Source organism: Varanus komodoensis, unplaced genomic scaffold, assembly GCF_004798865.1.
Source record: "Varanus komodoensis strain SLA01 unplaced genomic scaffold, ASM479886v1 scaffold1, whole genome shotgun sequence".
In the NCBI taxonomy this organism is placed as follows: Eukaryota; Metazoa; Chordata; class Lepidosauria; order Squamata; family Varanidae; genus Varanus; species Varanus komodoensis.
The window spans coordinates 5,081,607-5,100,139 of NW_025335268.1; the positions used below are offsets into that span (position 1 = coordinate 5,081,607).

An 18,533-nucleotide genomic window follows, 5' to 3' on the forward strand; every position below is an offset into this window, starting at 1 on the left:
GAATTGAAAAATACCGTTTAAAGACAGCTTTCAGTCAAATTTAAAGGGAAAGTATAAAACATGCCTGGGGTTTGATGTAATGAGAAGCAATACTTTGCAAGAAACTGGTAACCCATTTATACTCAGCCCATGAACTCTGTGTACTTTCTCTGCTCTCCAGACCATGCTTTGTTTGGAGGACTGAAATGATACACAACCCAGCCTATTGTCAGTCTTGTCTTCCATCTTCTTTCCTGTTTCATATAGATCTTTAATTTTGCATAGTGCCCTTGTTGACTCTGCATAAATATTACTATTGAATAAATATTAAATGAATACTAAGTACAAGAAAGGAAAATAGAAAATGTTATGAGACTGGGCAATCAGATGGAATTGTTTTAGGAAAGAAGTATAAAAGTGTGTATTAAATCCCAATTTATCCCACTTGTGGATCTTTTTTTTTTTTTTTTTTTTTTTTTTTGCAAAAGCCACCTGGGGAACCAAGTCTGGAATAGAAAATGTTACGTAATTACTTCAGAGAGAATCCTCTAAATAGTGCTATTGTGGATGAAAACAATGAAATAGAAGGTGTTGGATAATCACACCGTATTAGCTGGCATGCTTTAGATTTATCTTGTCAATAATTGAGTTGCATTATTTTTTATAGATATAATGGTCACTATGGGTTTTGCAAGAGAAGAAATTCATGACTCTCTGGTAAACCAAAAGTATGACGAAGTAATGGCTACTTACCTGCTTCTAGGCAGAAAACCACCTGAGGTAACTTACCAATGTTTATTTTTATCTGTTAGCAATAGGGTTGTTTCTTCCTTCAAATCTGCAGTGGTAGACTATCATAATAGTGTATAGAGTTTATTGGTGAACAAATATATTCTTGGATGTTAGGTGCATGAGTTTAATGCATCAGCAAAGATTTATGGTTTTGCCTGCATTGATTCATAAGTGGATAAGAATTGGTTTACACATGCAGCAGAACGTGGTGGTGATGTCTAGAGGCAAATTGGTGAACTGTACCACTTCAAATTGCAGGGAGGCCAAGGAAGGACCTTTTTTAAAACTCTGCCATGCCAGTCCAATGCCAGAACAGGTATACTGGGGCAAGTGCCTGGGCCCAGCAAGGCTCCTTGCTGAGTGGCAGCAACTAATGGGGGTGGTACTGATCAGAGCATTGGGCCATGCGCCCAGATTCATGGCCCCACCTCAACATGTGTACTGGCAGTAGAGCAGACAGAACTACAGTGGAGGGTTTCATCCATCCCATGTGAGAAGCTCCCTGCCAGAAGAAGATTGGAATGTGGGGGCGAGAGATTCTTATCTACTCCTGTGTGCTGCTGATTCTCAACTTTTAGGGAGTTCCTGTAAATTGGAGAATTTTAACAAAGGATATTTGTCACACCCCTCTGAAGGGGTACCATCCATTCTACCATTTCATTCCCACTTTATTTTTTCTGCTTTGTGGGTAGTTCCAGCATTAGTTCACATGAAACCATCTTTCTGTCTCTGCAGCTGGTCATCTGGTCATTTGTTTGCTGTATTCAAAAGAAGCAGAAGAAATTAAAGGGATTATGTGCTATTAGCAGTGCCCTAGAAAAATACTGTCATGCTATCAAGTATTTGTAGCCATAGTATATAGGAAAAAGTTAAAAACCATCTAGTCAACATTTACATGGCATGCACGGGGCTGGCTTAGTGCATCAACTGAAATGTAATGGAATCTTTTTGTAGATTTTGAACAGCTTTAGATTGTGCTCTAAGAACCTTTTGAAAACAAGACTACGGATCCTGCTTGAATGCTGGGCATTGATACCAAACTAACAGACTCCTGCTTTATTAAAAAAAAATCTTCAGCAGTGAAAGGCTACTTAAATAAGTGTATCAACTGCAGGATTGGAGATACGAATCATTTTAGACCCTGTGGAAATAGGTGCTCATCTTAGGACAAGAAACGTTTTTGTTTCTAACTCTTCCCTCTGTGTGGGCTGAGAAACAGAAGGGAAGTGTGTTTTCCCTCTCAAGCTGTCAGTCCCTGGGAACAAGCTGGCAGAGATCTGCAAGGAGGGGCAACTGATGCAAAGCTTTGCCTCACCATTGTTAGCTCATTCTGGGACTGTTTATATTTGTATGTTACCCAGCAGAAGTGAGAATGGACACTTTTATATACTTCGTCCACTTATCATGTAGTCTGGTAAAATACAGTTCCATCATCCTTTCACTTGATGGGAGGGGTGGTTGGTTTGTTTCTTTATTTAATATCAGCCTCTGAGGATGTTGGAACAATGACTGGAGGCTGCTTAACCCTTTCACAGCCAGGCATACTACTACTACCCACATGGGAAAAATATGGAGCCTCTTGTATCTTAGAGCAAGCTCGTCCTCCCATTGCTCTTCTGCTGCCAGTGGCAGGCTTTGAGGCTGCTTTTCAGAGTTTTAAGGAGAAACATCCCAAAGGTAACTACAGAGCCTGGTACAGTTGCAAGGCAGTAAAAGTTACCTTAAGGTTTAATACAGTCCATTGTGACATTAAAAGTGCTCCCCAAGAACATTCTTCCCAAACAGGGGTTTGTTTAAACATAAGGAATGATTGCCAGTGTTTTAATCCAAGAAAAGAACTGACTTTCTAAAAGCTGTTACTTACTCTTGTAGTTTGAGGGAAGCGAATCTCTGTCCAGTAGTAACCTGAGTCAAAGATCTCGACCCAGCAGTGACCTCAACAACAGTTCTATGCAATCTCCTGCTCACTTGAAGGTCCAGAGGAGTATATCGGCCAATCAGAAACAACGGCGGTTCAGTGAACATGGTGGGGATGGCATTCAACCAAGTAAAGTAGCAAAATACAATTTTAAGCTGTGTGCCATGTTTTCTGGGCTTGGCAGTGCCACCACTCTGTGCATTAGTTGTGTGCCGCCTCATATCGCATCGTGATGCTTTTATCATGTGAGCCTTCTGTGGTAAATATAGTTTAGGTTAGTTGACGGATGTGTCAATTTTCATTTGCATTTCTCCTGGTGTCTGTAGCTATTTTAATTGTCTGAATAATGAAAACTGTACTTTCATTTTTGTCGTCATTGTTTTGAATATCAAATTTGAATTAGCATATCTGCAGAAGAGTAATTTTTCAAGGAAAAGCCAGTAAAGGATAGGGCTGGATTTGTTTCTATAGAGAAAACAGTTGTGTGCTCAAACAGCAGTGCAAGCCATTGGCCACAGCGCTGTAGACTGGATCCCTCTGTATCACTGAGGCTTTCCTGATATTTATGGAAAGCAACTCCTCAATCTGATCCAAGGGTAGAAAACCTAGTTCCTTCCTGATGTTTTGGATTGCAAGTTCCATGTCCATGACTGTTGCCAGTGCTGCCTGAGGCTTATGGGAAGTGTCTCCAAAGAGCCTGGAGGTCATGTTAGGTGGCTCTCTGCAGCCCTGCTCATTTGGAACATGGCCTTTCTGTAATGGAGAGGACTGCTTGCTGCTGATCTGCAAGGCTGTGGATTCCTGCTGCAGTCAGCAGCACAGGAGGAAAGGTTTCCTGATTAGATTTGTATTGGAGATAAATGCCCCAGTCTAGAGACCTATGCAATGACATCAAAAGCCAGAAACTCCTCCTAGGGGTTAGGAAAAAAACAGAAAACCCTTCTCTTTCCCCAAAGCCCTCAATAGATGATCGGGACAGCAAGGAGCTTCTTAGTGAAACCTGATGGGTTTTTCAGAGCATATGTGTGGTGGTGGTGGTGGTGAGAAGGGGGGATGTAATTGAATTGAGTCCAAGTGTTCCCTGCTTTCTCCCTGTCCAGCAGCTAGGGACTTAGTCAGAAATGCTATAATGAGAGCATACTGGGGTCGGTGGAGAGGTGAGGGGTGGGGGAATGATGCAGAACAGACACAAACCACATTCAAGTTGTTTAATATATTTAAAATGATTGCACCAGAATTAAGTGCAAGCCGTGGGTTATTTGAGAGTTGTTTCATCCTCAGAAAAGCCATGCTACTCCAGTTCAGACAACACAGCAAGCTGCACCCAGGTGGGGTACTTTAGGGAAATGCCTGCCAGCACACACCACCAATTAAGACAGTTTGATCTGATTCTAAAAATGGATCAATATATTTCATAGAACTGCTGTTGATTTGTAATGATTTTATATTGCTCTGACATTTTCATCAGAAAATGATTAGTCGTAATTGAGACTTGCTTAAACTGTGAATCCACAAATGGGGTGGCAACCAACTGAATCACTGGGGAATTATGTATTGAAGCCAGTCTAGTATTTATTTATTTTACCCCAGTATCCCTGAGGTATGCCTTTGATTACACTAACTTTGAATGGTACATTAACAGATTAATAAGGAGCACATAGTAGATACTAAGTTAATGCTGCATAAGATTATGCAACCAAGGCTCTGATGACTCATTTGTTTTCAGGTAACTTCTGTGCATGCTCTCTCTCTGTCTCTCTTTCTCCCTCTGTCTCTTCTTTCTCTGATAGGGTAGCATCAGTGTCTTATTTGTTCTTGGCTTTTATTTTTAGTACAAATGGAAATAATTGTCAGAATGGCTGAAGGTGATGCAGAGAGCATCTCTCATTGATGTTACCTCTGTTTGACAGTTGGCCCATCAATTCCTCCCGCTGTCTCCTACTCGAAAAGAGCTCAGGCAAACAGTGTGGAGGGTGAACACAAAGAAGAATGGGACAAAGATGCATCACGTAAGCTGAGCAGCACTACAGTTGGGTCCAAAGGCGAGATGGCAGCAAGTCCACTGGTGGGCCCTGAAAGGAAGAAATCAACTACCGTTCCAACTGTAAGCACCCTTTTCATTCACCAGTGTGGTCAGATAGTCTCAGTAACACAAGCAAGTATTAATATTCTTACATACTCTCATGTAATTTGTTTAATAGTGGAATATTAAAAGATGGTGGGGGGAGGACACACAAAGACTGGCATATAAAAAACTAGCAGTGACACCTGGCATCTGGTTGGATTTCTAGATAACTTCACATTGCTGGAAATGAAGCATAATTTTGGTGGTAGGGGGAGGAAAGGTGATGAGAAGGCAGCAGAAGCATCATTCTTCCTTGTATTGTTCTGCTTGAGATCCCTGCGACTCCCACACACGCAGACGGACTCCAGTTTGGCTTTTAGAAAGTCTTGCAGACTCCTACATCCTGAAAATTGGTTATTACATTTCACATAAGTGCCTAATTGTTTTATGTCAAGGCAAATACCTGTGGCACTGCCTTCCTTTTTACAGCATCATTTTGACCACAGTGCTAGTGAAGTAATCTGGCAGAATGGAAATCAGGCACCCTGATTCTACAGACAAGCAAACTGTGGAGGGCATGGAGCTGCTTGTGCTCTTATAGCTGCAGCAGCAGCTTCTTCCTCTTCTTCCTCCTCTTCCTCTTATTATTTTCACTTCTGCAATTCCCCACAGCCTGAAGCTTTCCAGACAGAAGTCCAAAAACAGATATTAAAATACAATAACATATAAAATCAAAAATATTTTAAAATTTTAAACAATTAAAACCAAACAATATCAGAGAGAGACATATTATATATTACTTATTATGTGAGGCAAATAACAACAACAATATTAAAACAACAATGCCCTTCCTGCATGCCCTGTGGAATGGCCATCTTCCCCTGGCTGGAGAGGCTGATCGGGCTTGTATCACTGAGACCTGAGTGGGTGAGCCGGATGGGGTTACCCTCAACTGTGCCCTCCTGGGCACTCAGTACAGCACCAGCATTGATTTGAGGGCTGGGAGGTGGGGTGGCTGTGGTCTATAGGAATGCGATCTTCCTTTCTAGGCTTCCTGCTCAGTCAAATGTGGGTCTTGAGTGTTTCCACCTTGTGCTGGGCACCTGAGACAGATTAGGGATGCTGCTGGTATACTGCCCACCCCGCTGCCCATCAGTTTCGCTGCCTGAGCTGCTGGACTGGCCTCAGGCTTGGTGTTGAGGACCCATAGGATGATGGTTCTGGGGGATCCTAACTTCTGTGTCAAGGCTGCTGCATCTGAGGCAGCTCAAGCCTTCATGGCCCCCATGACAAACATGGGGCTGTCTCACCATGTTACTGGCCCAACACATATTCATGGACACACCCTTGATCTGGTTTTCTGGACTGGGCAGGAAGATGGTGATCTGGAATGGTGGTGGTGGTGGGGAATTAACATCAAACCCCCTGCCATGGTCAGATCACTTCCCAGTAAGGTTTAGACTTTCGTCTCCCTTTCTGATGCTGTAAATTGGTGTCCTGCAACAGCAGCAGGTTGGACCCAGTGGCCTTCATGGTCCCTTCCAACTTTACTATTCTGTGATTCTATGATACGATTCCATGATTCCCCTCTGCAAGAGTGGGGGACCTTTTCAAATGGTCTCGCTCCGGAGGATAATGGCTTCCAATGGCTAGTGCAGTGGAAGCTGCACTGGCAAGTCTAGACCTAATTCAGATTTCTCATACTAACATTCAAAGCCCTAAATGGCTTGGGGCCAAGTTATCTGAAGGATCACTTTGTCCCATGTGTACCTTCCTGAACAGGGAGGTCATCTCCAGAGCTCCTTCTCCAGAAGTCTCTTCCAAAGGAAGTGAGTAGGTGGCTACCAGGAGGACGGCCTTCTCTGTTGTGGCACCCCAGTTTTGGAATGAGCTTCTCGGGGAGGTCCACCTGGCGCCTACTTTGTATTTTTTTTTTGGTGCCAGGTGAAGACCTTTTTATTTTCCCAGCATTTTAACAGTTTAACCTTGTGTTTATATGTTCCATTTTATTCTGTACCACTGCTATGTTTCTGTGCTGAATAATAAGAATTGCTATTATGCTTTTGATCTTTTAAATTAATATGTGTGTGTGATTTTGTAACTTCCGTTAACTTACATAATTTTGTAAGCCTTGCTATCTTTATTATGGCTGAAGTCAAATTCAAATCTTTAGTCTGGCACTTGGGTGAAGAGTTTCCAATCCATTCTGTCTCTTTCAAAATTTATTATGATCTATTCACTGTCTGTCTGATTCAGCTGCAATGCCAATTTGTTGCAGTTAAGTGATGGGAGATATGTCCCCTCCAGTGTCCTTTATCCTTGATCCAATAAACATGAATTCATTAAGAATTCATCTGCAGCTTATAAAAAAATTAATGAGTGGTGGTGGGGATTTATTGATGTGGGGGCATAGAGGTCCTAGCATGGCCCAGCACCGTGGTTGGAGGTGTTGTTTGGTCTGGAGATCTCACACTTGGCCATGTCCTTGCTTTCCGCAGTGAGCTATGCATATCAGCCTGCCCTTGAGCAGGACAAAAGTTTCCAGCCAATACTTGGGCTGATGTTCTTCGAGATTTCTGTGCCATGGTACACCTTTGATAGTGTAAGACAAACCAGCTAAACCATTTCAGAGTTTCTAAAATGAGGCCACAAGATGGAGCCCTAAAATCTGGCAGCAGGACCACTTTTGGTGCTCTGAGTTTGATGCCATCTCTCGTTAGGATAGTGATGTTATACTTTATCCTAAATACAAAGATACTTAAGCAGCTGCTTATATTTAGGGGCTAGTTTAGTATGTGAATAGCTGACTTTTCAAATCAATATTCTCCCCTTTGAGGAAAGATGATCCAAGGCAATTAGGAAATAATTGCAGTAGCTGTTTGCCAGAGGCTACAGGAATTTGCATTTCCCTTCAGGACAGTGTTCATTGTAGCTGCCACTTTGGATTTGAAGTCACCAATAATGGGAGCTTGTTCTTTTCAAACAATACTGCAGCCTTTGGTTCTATAAGCATATAGAAGAGCTGTCTTTTTCTTGTCTGTGCTTGAATTGACTTGACTCACTATCAGTAGAAAATCTCATTGTAGTACAGAGACTTTCAAGGTAAGGAATACAGGACAGATGAGAAGAAAGCCATAGCTGACCTCGGGCAAAATTTTAGCAGGATAGTTGATATAAATGTATTCCACTCGTCTTTTGTGATCTGCACTGGCTTCCAGTCTGTTTCTGTACCCAATTCAGACTGCTGGTATTTACTGTCAGAGTACTAAACAGCTTGGGTCCTGGTCACCTGAATAAGCATCTCCCCCATATATACCTAAGATTATCCTCAGAGGCCCTCTTTCACATGAAGTGGGGCCTTTCCATTGTGGCTCCCCAGAGAGGTTCACCTGGCACCTGTGTTGTGGACCTTTCAGTGATAGATGCCTTTTATATTCTGGGAATTTTAAGTTCTTCAGGTTTTTTAAAATTCAATTATTGTAGTTTTAGATCATTAGACTGCAGTTGGTCTTACTTCTTAAACATTTTATTTCATGTACTTATCATATTACTCTATTTCATTATTTTAACTTCAGTGACCCTCCTAGAGATTTAAAGCTATTGGCTGGTACAGATATATAGCGAATAGGGTTTTTAAAAGTTCGTACACTTAAGTAAGCAGCTTCTCTGTAGTAAAAGTGAGAAGTCAAGAATGCTTGCAGACTCTCACCACAGTTACAGTGTAATGTGTGATGCACCTGTATACATAGGAGTTCTGCAGTTTTCATGTTGCCCATCCCCCCCCTCACCCATATGAGAACGGATTGTGCAGCTTGGCTGTGCCTGTCACCCAGTTACACACTATATTAAAGTGATTCACCCGGCACGCTTGCTATACCATGTATTTGCAGAAGCTGCATAGGTCAGCCAAGAAACCAGGTCAGTGCTTTCTGAACCAAGGCTGGAATTCAGTGGGCTGTGCATGCACCTCTGTTTTTCTGAGGGGAAAGTCCCACTGTGTTCTTTAGACTTTCTTGAACTGCAAAGGTTGAGCATCTGGCAGAAAAAGTCATTAAAAATCAGGATAGCCAAGATGCGCCTTGCTTGTCCAGTTCTCCAAACTACTTCTGTATTCATAGGATACAGTGAATTCAGGGTTCTTGGAGGTTGGGGTGGCAGGTAAGCACTGGTTCTACTCCCGCAAATTGTGTCCCCAGTCTGTTATTCTGAAGAGCCACTGCTTTTAACTTTATCCCCCCAAGGATCAGTTTCTACAAAAGACCCGTTTTGACATCGCAAGGATGTACCTTTAGCACATTTGTGAGAATACATAACAGCATTGCTTTTTTTTTTATCAATGAACTTAATTTAGCAAATGCAAGTGTGTGATGTCAAAATATATGAAAGAACATATGAATATGCTAATGTGCGATATAGTTAGGCTTCTTACTCTACTGTATATTTTAAGTTGTAAAATGCATGTTCCCATCTTCTCTAGAACAATGTGTTTTCGGGGACTAGCATGACACGAAGAAATACCTACGTCTGTGAACGTTCTACAGATCGCTATTCTGCTATTCAGAATGGGAAAGACAACAGGTACTGAACCTGATCCCTTCAGAGTGTAAGAATTTGTGCTGTATTGTCAAAGGGCTTGAAAAAGTATTTAGCGTGACAGATTTAACTTAAGGGGCAAATGGGAGCCCTGCCTGAGCAGTGAGAGCCTTCCCCAGCTGGGGCCTTTATCAGGAATGTTGCACATACATTGACATTGAAATGCCTGTCCTGGCTTATTCTTGTATTTGTATTTAACTGTTACTACAGGACTCATTTAAAATGCTACCAGTAGATAGCATGGTAGAGCTAATTCAGCAAGACTGGATGAGGGTCAGTAACTGAAGCGCAGTCCAGATAAGACAGAGGTTCTGTTGGTTGGCAGTTTGTTTGTCCAAGTGGGAAATTTTCAACTGATCTTGGACAGGGTTGCACTCCCCCAAAGGATAAGGTTCATAGCTTGGGGATGTTCCTGAATCCTGAGCTTCTTCGTCGTGGCCTCTGTGCATCACACATATGGGTACTGCGCCTGCGCAGTGCCTCTGGCTGGAAGATTGATAGCTAACGGTTTTTGGCGGGAAGCTCCGCTCCCTCTCCCCCTTGTGGCCTATAAAGAGCGGAGCGTCCACCATTTTGTTCAGTCTTTGCGACCGCCGTTCACTGTGCCTCATGCCGCTTTCAACTTTCGCTTTGGCTATTCTTGGTTCTCTCTTATATATTGCCCTTATAGTACTTTCCCCTTACTTCATTTCCCGCTTCTGTGTAGTTTTTCTCTTGTTATTTCTTCTTCGATCTATCAAAAATACCAAAAAAAACAAAAAAACAAAAAATATATACTTACCCTCTGCACTATCTCTCTTCTTTTCTTCTTTTCTTCTGCGATGGTGCAGCAAGCGGCTTTCTGCAAATGTGCGGACTGCAGGTCAAAAATGGCACCTACTGACCCGCACGACCTATGCCTCCTCTGCCTTGGAGAGGGGCATAGGACGGATAAGTGCGTTCATTGCCTAGCCTTCTCAAAGCAGGCTAGGAAAAACCGCGAGAACCAGCTTCGGAGCCTCCTTTGGGATAGGGCTCTGATACAATCAGACCCGCTTGTCTCTATCCCAAAACCTGGCTCCGCTTCTGTGGCTCCACCCTCATGCCCTTCGGATGAAGGTGTGTCTGCTCTGGTGGCCCCCTCTGCTTCACCAAAAAAGAGGCATGAGAAGTGGAAGCATGCCAAAGAGAAGCCGGCAGGCCATAAGATGGCCAGAAAGGAGAAGGCCTCTAAGCCTCCGAAGAAGGCTAAGTCCACGGACCTTTCCCGACATCGGGACTCAGAGCCGACAGGACTCTCGGTACCGGTGGTGGTTACGATACCGACCCCGCCCGAACCAATCCTTCAGGAGGCCATGCGGGTTACCCCTCAAGGGTCTCCCCGACGTGCGGTCGACCTCCCGCCTGCACCCCTTCCAACTCTACGGGGGTCTGTTTCGGATGGGGAAATCCAGGACTCCCCTCCTAGGGCGAGGTCACCGACACCGATGCCCGCGGTGACATTGGAGACAGAAGCTGGCCTGTCCCCACCAGGGAATCGGAGGAGCCGCTCGGTAAAGCAACGCCCGGAGAGTTGGCGTCGTCCCTACTACCAACCTTGGGGAGACCCGCTCTCTGTGGGGTACTACCCTGCTCCCAGGGCGCGATCCTCACCTCCGCCCCGCGACCAACCGTGGTCTGTGGATTCGAGGAGGGTGCTACCTCGATCCCCGCAAAGCGGAAGCAGCCGCTCCTTCTCGCCGGCGGAGTCATCATCTTCTACCCCACCATACTATGGTGCTGATTCGGATGACTCTGAAGTAGACTCAACCTCCCCAGACGTCGTGGTGACATCCCAGGATCCTGCGTCACCCGATGAGTCACACGTCTCCTTCGCAGAGCTGATGTCGAGGCTTGTCCAGTCCCTGGACATCGACGCTGCCCAGCGCCCGGGACCGTCAATGGACAAGTTTTACAACGTCCGCGGGGAGCAATCGACCTCCATCGTTCTGCCACTTATAACTACCCTGCGGCAGGCGATGACGCAGCCCTGGGACCTACCTTCACATCCTCAGCCGACGTCTAGGAGATATGAGTCTATGTACAGGGTCCGGGAAGAAGACATCCCCTTCCTGCTAAAGCACCCGAAACCAAACTCGGTGGTCATCGAATCCTCGCAAGGCAGAGAGGCGAGAGGACATACGGTGCAAAGGGATAAGGAGGGCCGGAAAATAGATTCCCTGGCCAGGCGAGTCTATGCTGCCTTGGGCTTAGGACTTCGCATTTCCAACTACGAGGCGACGTTGGCGCGATATCAATATTTTATTATGCAGCGCCTCCACAACGTCGCCTCCACCCTCCCGGACCACCAGGGTGACCTTGCGAAGGTCCTAATCAAAGAGGCCATGCAGGTCACGGTGCAGCAGTTGTCCACGGCACGTCACCACGTGGACACTGACTCCCAAGCCTTGGTCGGTGCCGTTTCCCTCCGGAGACACGCATGGCTCCGGAATTGTAATTTCCCGGAGGAAACCAAGCGGTGAATAGAAGAGATGCCTTTTGATGGTTCCAGGCTCTTCCATTCACGTACCGACCACAAACTCAAGAAACTGCACGAGTCAAGAATGACGGTGCGCAGGATGGAGATCCAGTCACACAACAGACGTAAGTGGTTCTGGAGTCGGCCTTCCTACAGGCAGTCATACCAGCAGAGACAGCTGCCACAACACCGCCAGCAACAACAGTATCAACAGCGCCGCCGTCCTCAGCCCCAACAGCACTTCCAACAGGGCTGCCGTCGTTTCGACGATTGGAGGCAGCGCTGACGGGACTGGCGAACCACTCCTCATGCTCCTCTAATACCCACCCCCCTCTCATCTGGGGATCAGCTCCGAAGCTGACTCCCCATTTGGGAGTCCATCACATCTGACCGGTGGGTATTATCTATTGTTCAACACGGCTATCGAATAGAATTCGACATTGTTCCTCCATCGAGTCCGATCCGGTCTACTTCATGTTCGCCGGTACTTCTCGACGAAATACATCAACTTCTCCTTAAAGGAGCGATTCGTCAAGTATTTCCATCTGACGGACTTCACGGATTCTATTCCAGATACTTTACGGTCCCCAAGCGGGATGGTGGTCTACGTCCGATTTTGGATTTACAGATCTACGTATTAATACAGAGAAATCTTCTCTTCTTCCGACACAGACGCTCACCTTCATTGGAGCCCGCTTGGATTCGACGTTGGAGAAAGCCTTCCTCCCTCAGGACAGACGGCAGACTCTCGCTCGCCATATCCATCGAATCCGACGAGAGGGAACGGTTATGGCGAGATCCATCCAGAGGGTCCTGGGGTATATGGCCTCCTCAGTTGCCATGGTTCCACATGCCAGACTTCGGCTTCGCCCACTACAACTATTCTTCAACAAGGTGTATCATCCACAAAGAGACCCACAGTCGAAACGGATTCGGATCCCGTCTTCCGTGCTGCACTCCCTGTGCTGGTGGCTGAAACCGACCAGTCTCGTGATGGGAGTCCCCTTCAGGGTGCGACCTCCTTCGATAACTCTCAGTACCGACGCGTCTCTCCTAGGATGGGGGGCGATATGCTCTGTCCTGTCTACCCAGGGAACGTGGACTCGTCTAGAATCCATGAATCATATCAACTTCCTAGAGCTGCTGGCAGTCTTCAAAGCCCTTCGTTCTTTCGAAGACCTCCTTCATTATCGGATCGTTCACATAACTTCGGACAATATAGCGACCGTTTTTTATCTGAACAAGCAAGGAGGGACGAAGTCACCGACCTTAGCCAGGCTTTCTATGAGAATTTGGGACTGGTGCATTCAGAGACACATTACTCTGATGGCCGTTCATCTGGCTGGCACAGACAACGTGCACGCGGATCTTCTCAGACACATCTTCACTTCTCACGAGTGGGAACTGGATCCTCGTACGCGCAACCACCTTTTCAGGCACTGGGGGTTCCCCAATGTGGACTTATTCGCTACTCGACGGAACAGGGTATGCGAGATTTACTGTTCCAGAGCGGGAATCGGACAAGCATCCCTAGGGAACGCATTCGTGATCCCTTGGGACAACATCAACTTGTATGCTTTCCCTCCGATCCCTCTTCTGATCAGGGTCATAGCAAAGATAGTGAGCGACCGTGCATCGGGGATACTAGTTGCCCCTTGGTGGCCACGTCAAGCGTGGTTTGCGAAACTGCTCGACATCTCCCGCGGGGAGTTTCTTCATCTTCCGGCACTTCCATATGTTATAACGCAAATGGACGGCACACTTCGTCACCCGGACTTGCTCTCATTGAACCTGACAGCGTGGCGGATTCGATGATTGACCTTTCATTGGGGCCGACGATGGATTCGAGAGCCTCGAATCTGACAGCTTCTATTAATTCATTGGTATCGACAATTACTTCGACCGCTTCGGTTCCGATTCTCGAATCCAACCATGCGGGTGCCTCTCACTGCCACAGTCTCTCTGTACCATCCGGTTTGAGACAGACCCCGTCAAATTCGAACCCAATGCTCTTGCACCCTGAGATTCAGCATATTATCGACTCTGCCCTAAAGCCGTCCACAAGGAAGTCATATACGGCTAAATGGAAACGTTTTTCCACCTTCGCCGAGTCTCATTCGTTCTCCCCACTTGTCTCATCAATTGAACAAATTCTTCAGTTCCTTCTGGAGTTGCATCACTCTGGACTGAAGCCGTCTTCTATGAAAGTGTGTATGGCCGCAATAGCCTACTACCGTGGCTTAGTCGACGGATCACCCCTATTTTCTCATCCTATCCTCAAGAGATTTTTGAAAGGACTGTATAATTTTAAACCATCGATTAGACCGGTTATGCCCACGTGGAGCCTTTCTGTAGTTTTACAGGCCCTTATGAAGGCCCCCTTTGAACCTTTGGTGACTGTGGATCTCCGATTAGTTTCTTGGAAGACGGCATTCCTTGTAGCTGTCACGTCAGCCCGGAGGGCCAGTGAACTTTGTGCCCTCCGCGTCGACCATCCTTATCTAAACTTCCACAGAGAAAAGGTCGTTTTACGTCTCGACCCATCTTTCTTGCCCAAAGTCTCTACACCTTTCCATACAGGACAAGACATTGTACTGCCTGCCTTTTTTCCATCGCCGTCGAATCCCTTGGAAAGATCCTTGCACTCCCTCGATGTTCGGCGTTGTTTAGCCTTTTATCGATCGCGAACGGAGTCTATTCGGCGATCCAATAAACTGTTCATCAAATATTCGGCTAGAGATCAGGGCGACCCAGTCACTCCACAAAGGCTTTCTAAATGGATAGTTCACACTACTGTCTTCTGTTATCTCTGTAGCTAAGCTCGAATTGCCCTCAGTTCCTCGAGGCCATTCTACTAGAGCTGTCGCTATATCTTCTGCATTCGCATCCGGGGTTCCGATTGATGACGTCTGCAGAGCCGCTACTTGGGCGAATCCCTGCACTTTCGCCAAGCATTACTGTCTCGATGTTCGGGCTCGACGGGACTGCTCCTTTGGTAGAGCTGTTCTCTCCTCCGTCCTTCGATGAGGACACCTTCCCTCCTCCTTTGATGGTAAGCTTGTTAATCTACCCATATGTGTGATGCACAGAGGCCACGACGAAGAAAAGCAGGTTGCTTACCTGTAACTGATGTTCTTCGAGTGGCCATCTGTGCAGTCACACAACTCGCCCGCCGGCCCCGCTCGGTGTCGGTGAGTGGATGCATCGACAGCTCAATGTCGATGAGAGAGGGCATTTTCGGTACCGACCATCTCCTTTACGGTACTGACCAAAAAAAAAAAATCCATTAAGATACTGTACGTTTGGTCGCAAAAACTGAACAAAATGGCGGAAGCTGCACTCTTTATAGGCCACAAGGGGGAGGGGGAGCGGAGCTTCCTGCCAAAAGCTATCAATCTTCCCGTTAGCTATCAATCTTCCGGCCAGAGGCACTGCGCAGGCACAGTACCCATATGTGACTGCACAGATGGCCACTCGAAGAACATCAGTTACAGGTAAGCAACCTGCTTTTTCACTTGTCTCTCAGGTGTCCTGAGAAGGTCAAGAACACCTTCTATCAGCTTAGGCTGATTTTCCAACTACGCTCCTACTTGGGCGAGTGGAGCCTCACCACAGTTATCCACATGCTGGTAACCTCTCACCTGGATTACTGGAATACACTCAGTGTTGGGCTGCCTTTGAAGATGGTCCAGACTCTTCAGAGAGTCATATTGTGCTTATTTCCCTCCTTTTTCCTATTTATATGGTTGCAATTTTATTGTACTTTAATTTTATTATATTTTATTATTTGTCTGTTATTGTTATTTATTTTTATCTGTATTTTAAATATATTTATATTGCATTGTGAGCTGCCCAGAGAGCCTTTGACTATAGGGAGGCATACAAATGCAATAAATAAATAAGACTAGCTGTGCCAAGGTTTCAAGCCATTTGCTGCAGTTGATCAGGTCCAATTGTTTTCCTTAAGTACTTATGCAAATTCATGAGATTTTGTGGAAAGTGACTCCCCTTTATTGGGTTACCTTTTTTCCTCTGTGCTGTTTTGATTATCACTTAAGTTTTTTTCCCATTATTCATCAAAAATCCAAATGCCCTTCATTAATTTTCAAAATCATGAAAGAGTCACTTTGACTTTTTGTGAATGCCCCTTCCAAATTCTTGAAAATTAATTTTTATTTTCTTCATCTGTACTTTCTCCCAAACAAGTGTGGAATGGACACCACAACTGAAAATATTCCTTTCCTGTGTTTTCTTTATTGTCTGAAAACTTTTCATCCAAAAAAGTGTATGTCTATAACCTGTGAACAGAGTCAATACAAAGAATCGTGGCAGTTTTTTTCAGTGCAAGCTGTCTTGGCTGTAAATCTGATTTGAAAAATGTATTGAAAATAAGCTGGAATGTTCTATATGGAAGTGCTTTACTACAATTTTTTTATCCCAAGAACATTTTCTCTTAAGTCATTCCGTACGTACCCTATTTCTTTCTGATGAAAGCCTAACAGAAATGTCTGCAAGCAGTACCTCTTCCGCTGGCTCTGCTGTCACTTCTGCGATATCAGCACGACCTCGGCACCAGAAGTCCATGTCTGCTTCTGGTCACCCGATAAAAGTTACACTGCCAACTATCAAAGATGGCACTGAAGCTTATCGACCAAGGTATTTTTAATTATGTAGCATTTGAATGATGCTTTGTATGATCAGGCGTTATAAAACTAAACATAAGTATTTGATTTCAAGTGGCACGGTGTACAGTCAAGCTGACTTCCGACAGTCTATTATGCTTCTGGTGTTGAAGCCTATAGTATTAGTTACCTGAGCCAGTGTTACAAGGTTGGAAAACTAAATACTCTAAATGCTCATCTGAACAAAACTATGAGATGGTTTGTAATCCAGCTTCTGAGACAGGAGGGAAGCAGTCTGTCTGACATTAAGGGCTCACAGAAATAGGATTAGCTTTCTGACTGGTAAGAGATCTTGGGAAGTAGGAGAGGTGAAGAAGCAGGAATCCCGAGGTGAGGTAGCTGAAGGAAAGGTTCAGACTTGTTCATACACTGAGGAGCCAGAACCGAAGAGGAGGCTAGGTGAAAGAGCTTCCTTTCCATTTTTCTTATTTGTGTGTTTATATTTTATCCTGTCGTTGTTATTCATTCTTACAACTCTTTTGGGTTGATTAGGCATAGCATAACTGTTTGGGAGTACAATATCTCACTTAGTTCCACCCACCCCGCCCCCACTTTGGGCCTTTCTGTTGGAAAGACAAATTCTCTGAAATAGTGGCAAGACCTTATATCGGTATTGTAGGAGAAGAAAAGATTTTTATTCTCAAGGTTTCACTTTTTCTACAAGTGTTTTCAATGTACAGGGTTCAAGTGCTCTCTGTAGTCTTAGGCAATATTAAAGTAAGTAATCCATATTATCTTGCAGTACATATGATGCAGCTGCATTCATTACATGTGACGAGAACCACACAAACCTCAAATTTAGTCTGGAAAATAATCCTTGGTACACTGATGGCTTCTCATGATTTGGCTGTTTCTATGTCTCTCTTGCAAACGTTGTTCTGTCTTGCCAGCAGTGCAACTCAGAGAGCACCTGCTGCTTCCCCATCTGCTCACAGTATTAGCACTACCACTCCAGACCGAACCCGCTTTCCTCGGGGGAGTTCTAGCCGAAGCACTTTCCATGGTGAGCAGCTACGGGAGCGACGCAATGCCACTTATAATGGACCACCTGCATCACCATCGCACGAAACCAGCACATTTGCGCAAACAAGAAGAGGGACATCAACTGGCATTATTAGCAAAATAACTTCCAAATTTGTCCGCAGGTTAGTACAATGCATCATCTTCATTTCCAAGTGCCCTTAAAGCAGAACTATTATGGGTATGCTATTAAATTATATTAAAGTGAATCCAGTCTCACCCAAGTTACTGCCTGGTTGGGTGACTGCTTGGGAGCCCGTGTAAAGCAAAGTATAGTGAAGATACATACAGCATGCATGTTTTCCGTGTTGATGCCATCATGAGCAAAAGCTTCTTGGAATGAATTGTACCATTCGGTATGAAAATCAGATAGATATGATCAATCCTGGATTTTTGGCTAGTGTATATGAAAATGCTGATAGGCATGCTAGCACTTAAAATAGCACAGGCAGATGCTAACACAACTAGTTTCCTACATGGATTGCACTGCTGTGAAAGAAGCTATGTGCACAGTCATGTGGTGAGTATATACCCGACTGTGGATTGCATGAATATACTGTGGAGACGTGTTGCTGGTCTGGGCTTCTTGGTATGTGTATGTGCAAAAAAGTAGGCACAGGGGTGGTGGGTGCAATTTCCTGCATGAAAGTGATTTTGGTGTAAGGAATTCCTTTTTCTTTAGAGCAGCCCCAAGAATTTGGTTTTACTTATTTTTCCATTCATCTTTTCTAAAAATAATGATTGTGAGAGATAGTATCAGGAGTTTACTCAGGTAAAGTGCTTCACCCACATTTGGACAATTCTCCACTCTCAAGCAACTCCAGTACCCTGTCCCATCCTGTTCCAGAGAGCATTCTAGCCTCACAAGTGGCTTTGATGAAGTGGACCTCTTCCATATTACTCTAGATACAATCCATTGTAACTTACTTAAAATAGCATTTGCTTTTGTTAGCAATGCTTGTTTAAAATCTCAAAAATGAGGTTAGC

General features: G+C 44.9%; 1 protein-coding gene across 8 annotated transcripts in view; it reads left to right on the forward strand.

Moving 5' to 3' along the window:
• Positions 1–18,533, forward strand: part of MARK1 (microtubule affinity regulating kinase 1) — an 87,912-nt gene that overhangs the window by 62,029 nt on the left and 7,350 nt on the right. For 3 of the 8 annotated variants that reach the window (XM_044428954.1, XM_044429314.1, XM_044429481.1), the window contains 6 exons: positions 647–759; positions 2,644–2,818; positions 4,600–4,793; positions 9,232–9,332; positions 16,339–16,500; positions 17,417–17,671. In XM_044428954.1, coding sequence (XP_044284889.1) covers positions 647–759; positions 2,644–2,818; positions 4,600–4,793; positions 9,232–9,332; positions 16,339–16,500; positions 17,417–17,671 — 1,000 coding nt within the window. Of the gene's footprint in view, positions 1–646; positions 760–2,643; positions 2,819–4,599; positions 4,794–9,231; positions 9,333–16,338; positions 16,501–17,416; positions 17,672–18,533 lie in introns of those variants that run through there. The other 5 variants (XM_044429215.1, XM_044429396.1, XM_044429035.1 and 2 more) reach the window with 4 other exon arrangements.